The 17,471-nt window shown below is 48.5% G+C and overlaps 2 protein-coding genes across 2 annotated transcripts in view; both read right to left on the bottom strand.

Moving 5' to 3' along the window:
* The window catches only part of LOC111146193 (Rap associating with DIL domain), a 79,576-nt gene extending 63,218 nt beyond the window's left edge, over positions 1–16,358 (bottom strand). The window contains exon 1 of the mRNA XM_022501633.1: positions 15,824–16,358. Coding sequence (XP_022357341.1) covers positions 15,824–16,358 — 535 coding nt within the window. The remainder of the gene's footprint in view (positions 1–15,823) is intronic.
* LOC111146194 (poly(A) polymerase beta) lies at positions 2,910–5,010 on the bottom strand. Its single transcript, XM_022501634.1, has one exon. The coding sequence runs from the start codon at positions 4,990–4,992 to the stop codon at positions 3,064–3,066; it is 1,929 nt and encodes a 642-aa protein (XP_022357342.1). The 5' UTR covers positions 4,993–5,010; the 3' UTR covers positions 2,910–3,063.
* Positions 16,359–17,471: the final 1,113 nt, after the last annotated feature.

The following is a 17,471-nucleotide window of genomic DNA, read 5'->3' as shown; positions in this document are numbered from 1 at the left end:
TCCCTAGTTGTTATCTGCTCTGAAATCTGCCTGGGTCACATTGTCACTCTAACAGTCTCTCTTCCTTAGCATGTATTATTTCCATTCTTTTATATCTTAACTTTTGGATGTGTCTCTCGCAAGTAGCATACAGCTGCACTCAGTTATTCCATGGAATCCAAAGTGCTCTTCTTAGTCATAAAGTCTGGTCCATTCGTTATGTATAGTTACCTATACTTGGTTTCATTTCCACCCTCTTAGACTGTATTTTCTTTTTACCTATTTTTTCCTATGCTCTGCCCCCCTTTTTTCTTGCCTTTTAAAAAAAAATTTATTTATTTGTCAGAGAGAGAGCACACACAAGCAGGCAGAGGCAGAGAGAGAGCAGGCTCCCCACTGAGCAAGAAGCCCGATGCAGGACTCGATCCCATGACCCTGGGATCATGACCTGAGCCGAAGGCAGCAGCTTAACCAACTGAGCCACCCAGGCATCCCTTGCCTTCTTTTGATTAAAATTTTTGCTCCATTTTTTTTTTACCTCATGAAGTTTCAATGCTTTTACATGTTCCCCTAGCATTATAACATGAATTCTAGACTTAATAAAGTCAAAAATTTCATCAGCATCTTTACCCTCCTCTGCAACAATGTAAGAGCAACTGAACTTTTTTTTTTTTTTTTTTTTTGAGAGAGAGAGAGAAATGGAGCAGAGGGAAGGGCAGAGGGAGGGGGAGAAGCAGACTCCCTGTTGAGCACAGAGCCTGACATGGGGTTCGATCCAGGGACTCCAGGATCATCATGACCTGAGCCTAACTAAGGCAGACACTTAAGCAACTGAGCCCCCCAGGCATCCCAAGCATCTGAACTCTTTTTGTCAGATTTAAACCCCTTTGCTTGCTTCTTTATTTTTATTGTGTTTTCAATGGAGAAATACATCATCTGTTTGCAAAATAGCGCTTGAAAAATACAAGGGGTACAGGTTTTATAAAACAAAGCCAACTCCAGTCATGAGACACTATGTATGTACATCATGTGAAAAACTCATCTGATATTCAGTTAATGAAAACTAGAAAGCTCTAAGTTTCCAATGTGGTTAAACAAGTAGAGTTACATAAAACACTTAATAAACTAATTTTTCCACCAACGTGTAAACAAAATGACAAGACTACATTTGTGCCTGGCAATTCCAGCCAGACCCCACAGGTCTTGTGCACACTTCACCTGACTTACTGTGGTGGAAGGGCAAGGTGACTGCATGGGGCAAAGATGTGGGCAACAGGAACACTGTGTACTTGACATCACAAAGTAGGTGTGAAAACAAAGCCTCAATTACTGCAGAGCCTAAAAGGAAGAAGACTATACTCCAACTTTGAAAAGTTAATCTAGAAAGATAGGGAAAGGGCTTAAGAAATAAATTACGGTTTCACATGAAAAATTCACATGTGGTAGAAGGGCAGGAATTAGGACCAGGCTAACCAGAAAAACTGTCAGGCTCACTGTGTCCAAATTAAGACAGAACTTCAATTCATCTACATCTGCTGCCATTCACGTGTCCTAAACATGGACGTCCTGCCACTTAGTTATGAGTAGTCTTTTTTTTTTTTTTTTATTTAAAGGAAGGCATTCCTAATCTCTTGTAGAATAAAACAAAAACCGGAAGCTACTAGATAGCAAGTGCTTGCTAGGAACTATTTTGTATGTTTCCACATATAAAATTTGCTGATAAATTTTAGCGATTCCTTTAAAAATAAAAATTGGATTAAGTATTTTGGAGAAGAGGCCTTTTTGCTACAGGTTTAAACTGGAAATTAGCTTTACCGTAAGCAGATACTCTGTGGGGCATACAAAATTTCTCCTCTGTATAGGTCAAACAGCCATCCAAGACCAATAACGGTTTCCCAATTCATTACTTTCAGTAAAGCTTTCATGAAATATTAGCCATGGAATCAAAATCCAGTGTTTTGTACCATGTGGCCACAGGATTGTGGGTTTCACACCATGGTTAAGAATACATTAGCATTCTGGGGTTTTTTTTTAGGAATCTTACATACAAGCATACCTCGTACATACAAGCAAAGAGAAGGGAGGGGAAGTAAAAGCTTTTTGTTTAGGACAAATGCTTAAGGACACAAGAATATGGAGCTCTGTTAGCTCTGAGACAGTATTTGCTGTGTGACTGCTGATTGTATGCACTCTAAAACAACTCCACAGATAAAACCAACATATTATTTCTTGATGGCGTCCCGGCAAAACCAAAGACTTACTGATCACTGTTTCAGTGTCAGATATATACCCAATGAGCTGACATTTCATTTTAAAGGGTTAAAGCTACGTCATGGGGACCAAGCTAAATGGATTTGTGCTTTTTCTGGAGTTTAGTACATACTGCACAAGGGCATCTGGTTTGACAGTTAATAATGAAGAAAACTCTTTAGGAAAAAAACTAAAACTCATCAAGCTGAAAAACTTAAAATTAGTTCTACTTTCTAATAAAAATATACATAAAGTGCATCATCAGTATAAGGAATTCCAATACCAGTTTGTATTGCAAATTTTTCCCAACAATGCATTAAACATAAATCCAGTCCGGATGTCAGGCATGGGTACAAATATATCTGGAGGGCTTTTTCTCTTGTTTTTCTCTTTATGGGCAGTCGTCCTTTAAAACAGTTACTGTAACCGCTGCTGACACATTTGTAGTAGTACTTCTAGCATCATATACTAACCTGGACCTCTGATCAAGATTAGCCAAGTAAGGGAAGTTACCAAGTAAGGCTAAATCTAGCTTGAGTCAAATCTAGTTTGGTACCCTTCATTCTCCTCCTTTAGCATTTGAAGACAACAGGTTGAGTTGGCAGATATAGTTTATGGACCTTTGAGGTTGTTTGTATCAGTTCAATCTGTCTTCCTGAATTCTTGGTAACAGGATTTGCAGGGAGAGCTGGGATATTAGAAAGTTCTGTACTAGATGTTTGCCACAAGGCCAGCCACTGTCGGAGTAGTTTCTAATGGAGCTGTACTTGTCTCTTTATGAGACTGTTCCTCTTCTTTTAGTTTCCTTGGTCCTTTATGAGGTAAGAATGCCGACTAGACGCCCACAATAGGATTAGCTATGTTTGTCGCAGTGCTCCCTGAAGGCCTGGGTGGATGGTTTACCAGACATGTTGAAGAAACAACTCTGGCAACTGTGGCCTTTGGTGGTGGAAGGAGGGCTGACTGTGAGGCAGTCTGAGGAATGCTTTCGCTTGACGCACCCCCTAAGCTTTCGCTGGGAGTCCCTTGTTGCAAGGAAACTTCAGTAACTTGTACGGCGGTCACAGATGCTGCCATTACAGCAGGAGCAGGACTGTTTCTGCCCTGAGAGCTGCCAGTCACTGGGCCGGTCTTCATAGTGCCAGCAGGTAAAGGCACAGACATGCTGTCTTCACTGTCTGTAGACAAGTCAAGGCTGCAGTCACTCAAAGCTGTTAAAGTGACACCTTCCGTTGAATGGGTTTTCCGTTTCTGAAGCACATGATTAGGCAGCAGTTGATGAAGTTCCTTTCTTCTTAAATGCATTGCAGCAATTTTCATATCCATCTCAAACATCTTGCTATTTATTGCTTGCCTATAAACTGTATCTGTGAAAGACTGGATATCATAGGTGAGATCAATACTGAGAACGTCAGAGTTTTCTGGCCTTTTTAACACTAACCCAATCACCCACATTGTACGAAATTGTTCCTTGTCAGGATTTTCTTTAGGTGCCGGAAACGACTGAGGATTCACATGCGCCAGAGTAATAAATTCATTCTTCTCCAAGCTTCCAACCAGGATTCGGATTTTTGACTCCACCAAGCCCACCCATTCTAGATGCTGTTTTTCTGTTGGTGCACTTGCTAGGAGTACAATATAATGTTTGTACTTTTGGAAGAAGCTTGGAGCTTCAAAAAGCTTGGACCACTCTGCCTTACTCAGCAAAATTTCATGTGTGATAGCAAGCCCTTGTTTAAACTCCTCAATCATGACCATCCTCGTTGAAACAGACACATTGTATGTGGAGTTCTGCTGTGGGTACGCTGGTGTGATTATGGGCATAAGATGATACCTATCACTGGGATTTACTCTTGGGTCCCATACAGGCAAATTAAGATTCCGCTCTTCAGGCTCTTTCAGTAGCACTGGATTTGGCCATTCCCATTCAGAAAATACCAAGAAAAACTTACGAACAAGAGTTGATGCTATTGCATTTGGGTAGAGCTGGCAAGTTCTCGCTACTAGCATGGCCCAAGAAACACCTCCCAGGAATCCTAATATATTGGAATAGATATTGTGGCATTTGGCCCACAGTTTGATGGCTCTGAGAGTTAACCTGAAGTTGTCAATGTTTGGAACTAGATGTAAAATTTCATCTGTCACCCGGCAACCGTTAAGGCTTCTTATGCATCTAATATCTAAGTTTTTAAGCAGACTGTCATCTCTTAGGTCCAAATCTTCTGGAATAGTCTGCAGTGCCAACCTCGCAAACAAAATATCAATCTCTATACCACCAAAACACAGTTTAATAACTGGTACAAAGGCCTCTTCAACAGCTCTTAAATCTTTTACTTCTTCGTGTAGTTTCAATTTGTCATAGAATGAGGTGAAAAAGTCACTTCGATCAACATGTCTCGGCGCAACGCACAGCGCATCAATGTCAGCGCCTTTCGTGTGTACTCCTAATCTGTAAGAGCCAAACGTAAAGATTTTCCCTCCAACATTTTCAATTACAGCTTGTGGAAGGCTCTTGCTTTCACTGATTTCTCGTATCCATTCCTTTACCAGATTATTTAATTTTTCCAAAATTAAAATCCTGCGCTGCAGTTCCTCTTCCTCTTCAAAAACCCCAAAGGGCTTCAGGGTTTCAATTAACTTCTGGGTAAGTACGCAGTCAGTCTCCTTGGGGGCTGCTAAGCTGATGGGGGAGGAGATGCCATAGCGCTTGGGCGGCGGCAGTGTCTGTTGTGATCCCGGGGTTGTCACCGGAAACGGCATCATCTCTAGCGCCGGCCCTGCCACGCCACGTCCCCCGCCACCGCGACCTCCACGACCGCTGCCCGGGTCATGATCCGCTGAGGCAGGAGGGGCGGGGCTCCTACCAACCCAGGTCCAACCCGCTCCCGCACCACTCCCGCCGCTTCAAGCGCCTCCCTGCAGTCCCCTCGGCCCCAACATGGCGCCCGGGCCCTCGGAGCGGCGTTCTAGAACGGCCACGCACACCACGTATGCCACGGCGCCTGCGTGCCGCGCGGAGCCTCACGGGAGTTGTAGTTTCTGAGGTTCCGCCGCAAAACTCCCGACAGGTGTAGGTGGTCAGGGGTACGCCTCGCTCTCGGCTTCATCTGTACTGGTTACACACCCCTACCGTCCAGTCCCTTGATCACCGTTTTCCCATACACCTCAGATCGTCTTCCTCTCCAGGGGCAGCTTCGGGTGGCCTTCGACCTCAGGCGCATCCTTCAGAAGCCCCTCACAGTGAGGGTCTGCGGTGCAAAGCACCTGCGTTGCGTCCTCCACGGCCAGGTGCCTGGCCGGTGGTGTAGCTGGGTCTGCAAATCCGGACTGACAGTTCTGTTCTTCCCAGCTGCCGCCTCTGGTTTCTACGGTCTCTGTTGAGAAGTGCCCAGTCTGGCTGACCTGCTCCCCTGTCCTGTCCTCTGGCAGCTACAAAAATCCTCTGTGCCCTCAGTGTCCTGCGGTGTGACCACCACTAGGTGTCAAGGGGCACACGTGATTTCTGAATCATAAGATTCGTGCTTTTTATTCCATGAGCTCAGGAAGAAACTCAGGCATGTCCTTAGAATATGCTCCCCACACTGTTCTCTTGATTCTCTTCATGTGGACATGCGATAAACTTTCTCACTGGGTTCTCCATGTCTCTTACCTCCTGTTTCCTCCTAGGTGGTGATCAATTCTCCAGTTGTTGTAGTTAGTCTCAGCTGTAGTTAGTCTGCTGTTTAAGCCATCACGGAAGCATCTATTTAAGTACTTAGATTTTTAATTACTGGAAGCATTATCTTGTTCTTTTCCACATCTTCCCTCTTTGGGAGACATTCTATTACTTCCTGTTTCCTTTCTACCTTTTATTCAGTAAACATTTCAAACTTACTTATTATTCTATAACTAGTTATAACTATTACTAATGGTCCCAATTCTTAATACTCTTATGTATTAATTCTTAATACTCTTGAGAATCTGAGTCTAGCTTATTTTCTATGGACTCAGGCATTGCTTCAGGGGTCTTATAATTTTTGGATCGTGATCTCATCTCTGGTGAGTCTGGGGATGCCTGTGTGGATGTCCTTCCAAAGAGGAATTGTTTCGTCCCTATCAGATGTCCTTGTACGCTATCAAATTGTACGCTGTAATTGAATTCCTTTTCCAAGGACTAGCCAGATCACCTGAGTAGTGTGATTCTGAATCCCAAACATACGTTAAAGGAAGAGTGGTTTTTTATTCTAGGGAAGAGTTTTCTCCACCCAGAGCCCAGATCCAGAAGGAGAACTCTCTGTCATCTCCTTTCACCAGCTATCGGATTCTTCCTCTCCCATCTTCTCACTCATTGTGTCGCCCTTCAAGAGTTGCAACCATATCCAGGGGTTTCAGTTCCCACTCCCTGCCTCTTTAGGTCCTGAAGCTCTAGGTCTCTCTCTCTCTCTTTTTTTAAAGATTTTATTTATTTTATTTGACAGATAGAGATCACAAGTAGGCAGAGAGGCAGGCAGAGAGAGAGAGAGAGAGAGGAGGAAGCAGGCTCCCTGCTGAGCAGAGAGCCCAATGCGGGGCTCGATCCCAGGACCCTGGGATCACAACCTGAGCCAAAGGCAGAGGCTTTAATCCACTGAGCCACCCAGGCACCCCTCTAGGTCTCTTTCTAGGGCAGCTGTTAAAGTTTCTTGATTGCAAAGACTGGCAAATGCCTCCAGAACAATCATAACATAGAGAGCCAGCTAAGATTCTGAGGTTTCGAAGTACCTCTTTTTGGTTTCTTTTCACCCCTGCCGATTTACTTTATTTTCTTGGGTACTCAGCTATGCATCTTAAAGGAGATTCTTTTATACTTCAACCAACACTTCCAGGTACTTTATATAGAAAGATTTTCTAGGGTAAGTAATCCCAACATATTGCAAGAAACAGAAGTACCTATTTTTCCACCCATTTCAATATAGTTTGCATGCTCAACATTCCAGCAACACAGCTATCAGTAAGGTCTTTGGTGACTTCCACATTGCTTAATCCAATGGATCCAACCGTCTGCATCTTTTTTGACCTATAGTAGCCTCTCCTTGGCCTCCATGGCACCACGTTCTTTGTGCTGTCATGTATATCCTAGGCCTCCCCTCAGCCTAATTTGCTGATTGCTCCTCCATTACCTAGCCTCTAAAGTTGTTGTTTCTCTTGTTTCGATATTAAGCTCTCATTTCTCCTTATTGTATGTACATTCACTACCTCGATCTCTATTTTCACAGCTTTATTTTTTTAAGATTTTATTTATTTATTTGACAGAGAGAGAGAGATTCCAAGTAGGCAGAGCAGCAGGCAGAGAGAGAGAGGGAAGCAGGCTCCCTGCTGAGCAAAGAGCCAGATGCGGGGCTCGATCCCAGGAACCTGAGATCATGACCTGAGCTGAAGGCAGAGGCTTTAACCCACTGAGCCACCCAGGTGCCCCTATTTTCACAGCTTTAAATATCACCTATTTACAGCTTAATTTAAGCCTCTGTAACAGACCCTTTTTAAAGATTATATATACACACACATAGGTACGTACGTATGTACGTATGTATATGAGAGAAAGCACGCGCACGCACAAGAGAGGACAGGGGAGAGGGGCAGAGGGAAAGGGAGAGAATCCCAAACAGACTCCACCTGAGCACACAGAGAGCCCCATACAGGGCTCAATCTCACAACCCTGAGATCTTGACCTGAGCTGAAACCAAAAGACAGACACCTAACCGACTGAGCCATCCAGATGCCGCATGACAGACTGTCTTCTGAGCTCCAGATCTGTATTCTGACTTCCTGTCTACCACCTCCATTGAACATCTGAAACTTAACCTAGTCCAAAGAGAGCTCTTACTCCTCCCTCCATAATTTGTTTCTCTCTCAGTCACCATTTTAGTAAATGGCATCTCCACCCCCCCAGCAGATGCACATGCCAGCAACTGGGGAGTCGTTCTCAACACCTCCCTCTTTCTCAAACTCACCATCGAGTTCATTTACAAATATTGTTGATTCTGCCTCCAGAATATATTTGGGGTTCATACACTTCTACCTGTTCTCTCACAACTCTACTTGAGGTCACCATCAACTCTCATCTAGACTCCTATAAGTACCTAATTAACTGCCTACTGACTTTTTCAAATATTTTCTACTAGGAGCCAGAGTGGTGTTTTAACCCCTTCAGTGGCCTCCCATTATACTTAGTCTAAAATCTAAGATACCCAACAACCCAGGTTGGTCTTCCCCGACCATCTCTCCAGCCTCAATGTCCACAGCTTCCCCCCATGCTCCAGCCACATGGCCTTCTTCCAGTGCTGAAGGCACTAAAGGCAGTACCTTACCTTTGCTTCACTGTCTCTCATCCCTGAGTCTGCACACAATGCTCTTCCCCCCGCCCAGAAAGCTCTTCTGGCTCCACAGGTGTCCACTACTCTTCACCTGGTTAACGTGTTGTCATTCTTGAGACTGGCTTAAAATTTACCTCCTCAGAGAGAATTTTCCTAACCTTCACGCTCGACTAGCACATGTGCTTTTCTTCCATAGCATTGACCACAGTTTGTAATTACGTTTTCCATGTGATTGTTTGCCTTTGCTTCCCACTAGACTCTCCGCTCCATGAGAACATGATCTATTTGTTTCTTCCCTGCTATCTATATATACACCTGGTCAGGCACCAATGGAGTAGCACTCAGCAAATATTCGCTGACAAATGAATGAATGAGCACGAAAAAGAAAATTCTTTCTCCTTTGAGTCACTGGTAATCAACATCCAGAAGACTCGTTTCTTGGATTTTGATTAGGTAGAGGTCAGTTTCCGATCTACACGTTGCAACCCAATTCATTTTGGGGCTCGGTTTGCAGCTACTCATCCCAGTTGGCTACAGGGAGTTCCTGTGGCCTCATGACTCCAGCAGCCCACGACACTACAGCACCTTTTGATGAGGGAGGTGTCTGTGGGTCAGGGGCTCATACTCAGTGCCTGAGGATGGGGAAGGGCCACACAAGGAAGTATACCATGGTCACAGCAGCCTCTCTGGAGAAGCTGGGGTCCAGCAGTGCTTACTAGGAAACCAAATGGATGTGTCTATAAGCCAGAAGTTCTGTTTCTGGAGAATACCATCAGAGAACTCTGGACGGACCCTTAAGAGGGTGGATGTGCCATTCTTCATAGTAGGATGAAGCTGGATGCAACCTGAGTGCCTGTGATTTGGGGAATGGATAATGTGGTATATGTAAATACATGTAAATGATGGAAAACTATGCCTCCGTCAAAAGCGACAAACTGAAATTTACAGCACCACAGGGAGATATTAATCTTATCATGTAGTGTCCTTAAAAGTTTAAACGCTGATAGGACACCTGGGTGGCTCAGTGGGTTAAGCCTCTGCCTTCAACTCGGGTCATGGTCTCAGGGTCCTGGGATCGAACCCCACATCTGGCTTTCTGCTCCACAAGGAACCTGCTTCGCCCCTTTCTCTGCCTGCCTCTCTGCCTACTTTTGATCTCTGTCTGTCAAATAAATTAAAAAAATCTTTTTAAAAAAAAAAAAAGTTTAAACTTTGATATAGTCAAATCCATCTACCTTTTCCCCTTGCGGTTTGTGCCTTTTAAGCACAAAGTCTTTCCTTCTTTTTGCTGAGGCCAATTATCCAAACACCAATTACAAAATCCTTTCCCCACTACCTAGGAGGCAATCTACATTGCACCAAATTCCCTTTGGGTCAATCAACATAGGTCTGCCTCTGCCTTCTCTATCCTGTGCCTTCCATCTGCTTGGACATTCCTGCCCCTAAACCACATGTCTAAATTACCATGGTTTTAAAACATGTCTCAGAGCTGAGGAGGTCAATCTCCCCTACCCATGCTCATCTTATTCAAACCAATCTTGGGCATCTGAGAACCAGGCTCCTTTCACAAAGATGGACTCAGTCTATGCAAGGACAGCACAGCAAAGAAGGTGAACTTGGGCCTCATTTACTGCTTTCACTCCATACGCATCCGAACATGTGTTCAAGATCTCTGGAGATGTTTCTGCCACCACAACCATCAGAAGGAAAAAAGGAGTTGACTAGCATTCTCTGTTTATTATTATCTAAAACCAGTGAGAGACACTATGCTATATGATTTAAATATATCCCCCGCAATCTTTCCCCAAAATTATAAGACCCTTTTGGGAACCAACAGATATCAACCTGCTTTAAATGTTAATAAAACATAGTTGTTAGTATGTTAATACTTCTTGGATATGCTTCACATGGTTGGCTGGACTAAATGAGGTTTCTCTTTCCATTTAACCAGATTCAAAATTTTGGTTTTATGTCTACCCGTTTCAAGACAACTTTAAAGAGGTTGATCTGCTTTGCTGCAATTTGGTACAACCCAGAAGGGATCAAGAACCAGTGGATTTGTTATACTAGGCACAAATGCTGGCTAATGGATTTTTTTTTTAAACATACTTCTTCCAGAATTTTAAAATCAATTTCGGTAAAACTATAAAGAGGTTTTAGAAAATATGAGTTAAATGCTATTTATAAAATCACTAGTTACTAGTGACAAGCAATTATCACCCCCTCTCACCATGTGAGCATCCCAGTTGGGGGCCAAACATGAAGAAAGATGAGGAACAGTGGATCTGAGGGCTGCCAGATGTCTGGTGTTCCTGCTTGTCCCCCCACCCTGACACCTAAGCCCTCTGGCTCCAGCACGCCAGGAGAGCCCACACGCCCGCACACACACTCTCCTTTCACTGCCTAAATTCCTGCCCTGCAGTGTCCACACTGGCCGCTTCGCCAATCCCTCTAGTTTACAGCTTGTCAACATTTTACACCAGTTCTGACCTCCCATTGTGGGTTTGAAGGTAAGCTTTGGAGGCTCCCTGTATAATGTGGCCGGAAGTGTCCGGGGACGCGAGGGTGCTGCTGGCCGGGCCCCCCGGTGGGCGCCACCCAGCTCAGGGGAACAGGACTGTTAAGCCGCCTCCAACACTGCACTTCTTTGTGAAACTGAAGGTTCTGGACTTTTTAAAAATCTACACAAGGAATTAAAGATGAGACGGGGTACAAGCAAGTAACCATTCGACTTTATGTTCTCTTTGAATTAAAAATTCTCAAAAATGTCTTTTAAGCTCAATGACTTTAGACTGATAAGAAGAGATAGTTGTCTTGCTTTTCACCAAACCCTGTAAAATAAACTCTGCCCACAATGATTCTATCCCTGCGAATATGCTCAAAGGAGTCTCACTCAAGACTCACAAGGCAGTCACCCCCAAATAAAAGGAGATGAAAACCCAGATGGCCTCTTTTATCCTGAGAGAAGTTATTAAAGAGCAGATTCATTGCAGAAGGAAAATGTCAAAAGCACAGGGAGGTTGGGGGACGTGTGAGGACAGAATTCATGGTGCACAATCCATGAGTGGAGACAGCAGAGGGCAGCCCCAGCATTTCTGTCACTGGCAGGGGGGTGGGGGAGTCCAGGCTCCATCTGCCCATCTGTGGATGGAAAGGTTTAAGGAACCACACTCCGAAGTCAGGTGCTCAGAGTCAATGTATCTGCCACCACCGGCCACTCACACTGGGCCTGAAGGAGAGGGGAGGTGAGCAGCTTGTACAGTCAGGTGCCCAAGGGGCACAGTCCCCATCACTCAAGCGACAGCTTGCACCAGGGACCGCCACCCCATCGGCACACCACCCTCTCTCCTCCCCATCCCCAAGCCCCGGCAAAGAAAATGGATTCCAACTCTGGAGTCTTAGACACACGTGGGAAGTGGGACTCAGGGAGGAGCTTGCTCCCCTTACGGGCAGCAGTCCTTCAACAGGCACTTAACGAGCCCCTACTGTATGCCCCACACTGTACAGACCCCCGTACAGTGGTTGGTCACAAGCCCCGAGGCCGAGAGGCCCTGCAGTGGCATGGCCTACACACCTCGGGTCAGAGGCTTTAGACCCGCTCTAAGCTCACCTCCTTCACAGAGGACACCCGAGGCAGGGAAGGAGCCCCCATGTGCAGGGAATGGAACACCGCCGAGCCTCCGAGGGCCACATAGGCCACACAGAAAGGCATCCACGGGCAGGAAAACAAGCCCCGCATGTCACCCTTAAGTTACTGGGCTTTCAAGGCACCCAAGTCCCTCTGTGAGCCACAGAGAACGAGCGTGGCCTGAGGACCATGAAGGCACACGGCCACGTTTCCACATACAGGAAACACTGACCACTGGCCCCAGTGATCAAGCACTTGTTGTGGCCAACAAACTAAGCTCAGGCCGCTGGGTCCAAACTGATGCTTCCCAGTCCAGGACCAGTCTGCCCCCAGGGACACCCGCCAATGCCAGGAGACATTTTCGGTTGCCACAGCGAGTAGGAGTGTTGCTGGCACCTAGCGGGCAGAGGCCTGGAACTACGAACTACCCTCCAGTGTACAGGTCAGCCCTCACAGCAAACCGCGGGCCGAAAACGTCAGTGAGGCCGAGGCTGAGAAATCCAGGCTAAACACACCCTTCAGTCCTAGAGACACAAAGGAACCTTCACTCTCCCCCTCCCAAGCCACTGATAGAGACCACATGGCCCAGCTGTCACCCCTCCCCAAAGTGTGCAGAAGTGATCACTATCTCCGTGTCAGTGACAGAACCCAGAGCCCTGTCTGTGCTCCTGATCCGAAACACCAGCCTCCTGGGAATACGTGAGTGGGAGAGGCCCTGCTGCCCCGCCTACGCAGCCGCCTCTCTCCCGGAGCGGATGCACAATATTTTGATACTCTGGAAATCAGGGGGAAGCTGGCAGCTGTGAAAAGACAGTGTTTATGAAAACAAAACCCAGAGTGCCTGAGTGCATTACTATGGGTGCATAGCAGTGGTCCAAACGGAGAAGGGGAGCCCCAGGAAGCGCCCGGCGCACCCTTTTACACCCTGATTCAGAGGGGACCCCCCTGAGCCTGCAGGAAGAGGGCCTTCCCAGCGCCCACTCCCGGCTGCTTCTTAGCTCCAAAGAGCCACCAGGACGCACGCCCTGGGCACTGGCTAAGCGAGCCCCGACCCCCAGGCCGCATGAAGTCACGTGCACACTGCACACACTGATGCACACAGATGCACACATACACACACATGCATATGTGCACACGCAGATGGTCCCTTCCCTTCTCCACCACTCTTCCCAGACGAGGTGGACTGCTGCTGGCTCACAGGAAGAGTAGGGACAAGCTTGCCTGCTTTTGGGGGAAGGAGGAGAGCAGAGAAGCGTGGAGCACCGCAGTGCAGGGGAATTCAGCTGGGTCCTGAACACCAAACGCCCCACCTCAGCAGGCGTTGCTTGCCCCTGGGCACACGTCCCCTCTATCCCCCCATCCCCCGCCCCCGCAGCCTCCCGGCCACACACAGGCCAGTGAGGCGCCCCCTCTCTAGAGGACAGGCGGGCACAGCAGGGGCCGGGGGAGGTGGGGTTCGGCAGGAGACACCGGGCAAAGTCTTCCCAAGCAAGTGGACCAACAAGCTTGAGATTCCTTCTCATTATCAGACTTGGCCCAGAATCGTCAAAACACACGGAATGTTCGCTGTGGCTCCTGGGGGACGGCTCAGACGACCCGTGACCTCCATATGCCTCACTGCACCGTCTTGCCCATCACGGGCGGGGGGTACAGCATGGTCAGGGGTCCCAGAGTGCCCAGACCACACCCCAAGGGAAGGCCAGCAGCAAAGGCCAACTTCCCAGGGTCCAGGAGGCCTGCTTCAGGCAGGTAACACAACCCACTTCCAGCCCAGAGAAGTGTGTCAGTGAGACTGGTCCCTGTCAATAGACTCTTTATTTGAAAGGTTTTGCAAAACCAACACCAGGTTGAATAGGCTGTGGGCAATCAGGCCTTCTCTTGCCTCGGCTCACATAAAAGGCAGGCCATCTATAAGGGGCTGGTGAAGAAGGAGACAGAGTTCTGTGTCCTACAGATGGCATCTGGCCCCAGGGCCCCACCAGCCATCACCTGTACGACACAGAGCAAGCTTTCAAAGGCCCTGGCCGGGCACCAAGGGCAGAGTGACCCCTGTGCCCTTCACTCAGCAGAGAAAACACCAGGTGAGACAGTGACCAGGAGCTGAACACCAGTGCAGGCCCTCAGCAGGTCTGCCTGGCCTGGTGGGAGGCAAGGCATGACCAGATAAAAAACCAAAGCCTGGGGGCTCCTGGGTGGCTCAGTGGGTTAAAGCCTCTGCCTTTGGCTCAGGTCATGATCCCAGGGTCCTGGGATCGAGCCCCGCATCAGGCTCTCTGCTCAGTAGGGAGCCTGCTTCCCCCTCTCTGTCTGCCTGCCTCTCTGCCTACTTGTGATCTCTGTCTGTCAAATAAATAAATTAAAAAAAAAAAAAAAGCCTGGGCCTGCGGGGGAGCTGGGGAACTCGGGGTGCTGGTCCAGGGAGGCTTGAAAACAATGATACAAACTACACCCACGCCTGCTTGTGATTCTCACCATGTGCCAGCAACTCCCAGAGCCGTCAGGGGTAACTCCCCCCCATCAGAAGGACCCCCAGCTCTGTCCTCAGCTCACTTCTGCCTAGGAGCACACGGAACAGACTGCTTGCCACATACAGGAAACATTAATAATACGCAACTATGACCCCCTGCACGTCTGCCACGCACCATGCTAAGCGCTTTACTGTATCACTAACACCCATGATACTGAAGTCATGGCCCCATTCTCCAGATTGGGAAACCAAGGCCACAAGAGGCAAACTAATTTGCCCAAGGTCACAGAGGGCCACTGCTGCTGAATGTCAACCATGGCCCCCTCTGGACTGTGAGACTCAGAGGTTCCCATCAGGCCCGAGTGACCCCAGCCCCTGGGAGACCTACCGACCCCCCACCCCCTGCTCATCTCTACACACTGGAAGTACAAAGCAGGCCCCGGAGGAGAAGCAGGGCTAGAGAGAATGAGCATTTGCAACACCTCGGGGACACACACAACAGGTCAGGAGGGCTCAAGGCCCTTTCAACCCCGGGACATCATGAAATCACACGACAACACAGGGCCACACAGAACAAGTCCCTTCTTTACATAGAGCCACCATTTTCTCCAGGAAATTAAGAAAAAAACAAATACAACTTAAAATACATTTAGAAGTCTTTCCACGTTTGAAAAAAATTATTATTTATGGTGTTCACCTATTAAGATAATCAACTTCCCACCAACTGAACAAGAAGCAGACATAGAGCAGCGGCCCACAGGCCTCCAACTGCCCCAGGTACCCACAGACCCAGGCCCACCCAATGCACCCCGTCCCCTCTGGAGACCCCACTTCCTCCCTTGTCCTTTCACCGGCCAGTCTCTGAGATTCCAGACTTCTCTAACACACTCGCCACCTGCACGGACCCAGAGCACGTGGTGCGCCCGGCTCTCGACACCCAGGCATCTGACCGCAAGACTAAAGCACCAGCCCCCCGTCCTGCAGGAGAGATGGACCGCAGTCCCCACGGCAGCTTGGATTAAAGCGGGAAATCTATGAAGTCCTTAAACGCCGTGATAGAGCAAACATACCTTCCTGAGTTTTCCCCCAAACAGAGCCCTGAGCCTCTGGCTTTTTGTTCTCCCCAGGCCAGCCCCCGCTTTCCCTGAGGCGTCTCCCCCTCCTCACCTGCGGTCATGGTGTCCACATCCTTGGCTGCCAGCTCCTCCACGTCGGACCTCTTTCGTAGCTCAAACCTCCGGGACAAGCCTTCTCGGGGTTTCCATAATTCCTGGATCAAGAGGGGCTTCTCGTTATCTCCAAAGACCCGAAAGCACTCAGCCTGCCACTGCTGCCCCGAGCCGCCGGCCTGGCCCACCACATCGCACAGCACGTACTGGCTAGCGCACTCGGGGCTCAGGGCGTAGCGCTCCAGCGCCTCCTTCACCAGCTCCTGGGCGCTGGACATGCCGGTGGCCAGGACGCTCTTGTAGTGCGTTCCCGTGCAGACGCTGTCCCCAAACACCTTCAGGACCCCAGGGGCCGAGAGCTGGGTGGAGAGTTCCGCGGGGTCGTCGCTGGCACCCAGGCTGGAGAAAGTGGTGTCCAGGTCCCGGTACTTGTAGCTCAGCGTCCTGGACAGCATGCTGGACAGCAGCTGGCTCTGCCGCTTCAACTTGCTCTTGGTGGGGGGAGACATGATGAAGTGGGTCCCATAAAACATGGTGGGCGGCTCTGGCCAATGACATGGAAAACACTGCGTCCTGAGAGAAAAACGTCAGGTGGGTTAGCATCAACCATCGAGTGGCAAGAGCAAACCAGGCTCAGGTGAGTCTAGGGGACATAAGGGTCCATCCAGGGTCCCGAGTCCCAACCCAGCCAGCAGCACACTCCCTCCGGCCACCAGAGCACCTAAGTCGCAGGGACTGCAGGGGACAAAGCAGGTTTGAACAGCCTGAAGTGCCCTTCAAGGAAAGCCATTACCAGGAAGCATGAAAAGGTCACCAAGAGGTAAGAACTGCTCTGCAATGGGGTTCTGATGTCTGCGGAGAGCCAGGCGCATGCGCCCTGTGGCAGGCAGCCAGGAAACAGGCCGCGGGCACGTGGATGAGCAGACTTGTCCAGCAGAATTGTGACAGGGCTGGCCCTGTCCCATGGGAGGCAGCCCACAGAGGGCAGCAGCGCTCATTGCCTTAAGCTCAGCCTCTCCTACACCATAGCCTCTAATACGGGAAATTAATCACAAGCACCAACGAAACTAAGAAAACAGGCAAAGACACGGACACATTAACAGAGTGGTCGAACACCCGGAACACAGTTCCCCCAAAACGCGGCTCCTCGATGACTGGTCCTGGCTTGCAGAAGCTGCTTCCCTGGGACAGCTGCTCTACAACGTCCACGCAACCACAATGGACACAAAAGGGCTCTTCCAGAACCAGCGGAGGCATGACTGGAATGTATGCAACCCACCCACGGCATCCAGCCTGGTATTCAGGCCTGGTCCAGGCCAGCGATGCAATCTCGCTGGCCAAATCAGAAGACAGCTCTGGGGCGCTGTGGCGTGTCATAAAATCATAATTCCATGCACCTAGAGCTCGAAGGGCTTAGGATTCTAAAGAGATAGTTTACCAGGCTCTCCCCGTCCAGGAGCTGTGGGAGCAGGAAGGCAGCCTTGGCTTCCTAAACACTGAAGCTTTGCAACAAGTCGGGGACACTGAAAAACCGCACCCATCCATCACCCAGCCACCCTACATTCAACTCCTGTGCTCATGTCCTCGCTGAAGACAACAGCAGGCAGACTAACCCAGAAAAGTCTACCCTCTCAAGGCTCTGCAAA

Source organism: Enhydra lutris, unplaced genomic scaffold (assembly GCF_002288905.1).
Source record: "Enhydra lutris kenyoni isolate GAN:26980312 unplaced genomic scaffold, ASM228890v2 scaffoldscaffold13, whole genome shotgun sequence".
Taxonomy (NCBI): Eukaryota; Metazoa; Chordata; class Mammalia; order Carnivora; family Mustelidae; genus Enhydra; species Enhydra lutris.
The sequence above is the reverse complement of the archived record's forward strand: the minus strand, read 5'-3'. Positions and strand labels throughout refer to the sequence as shown.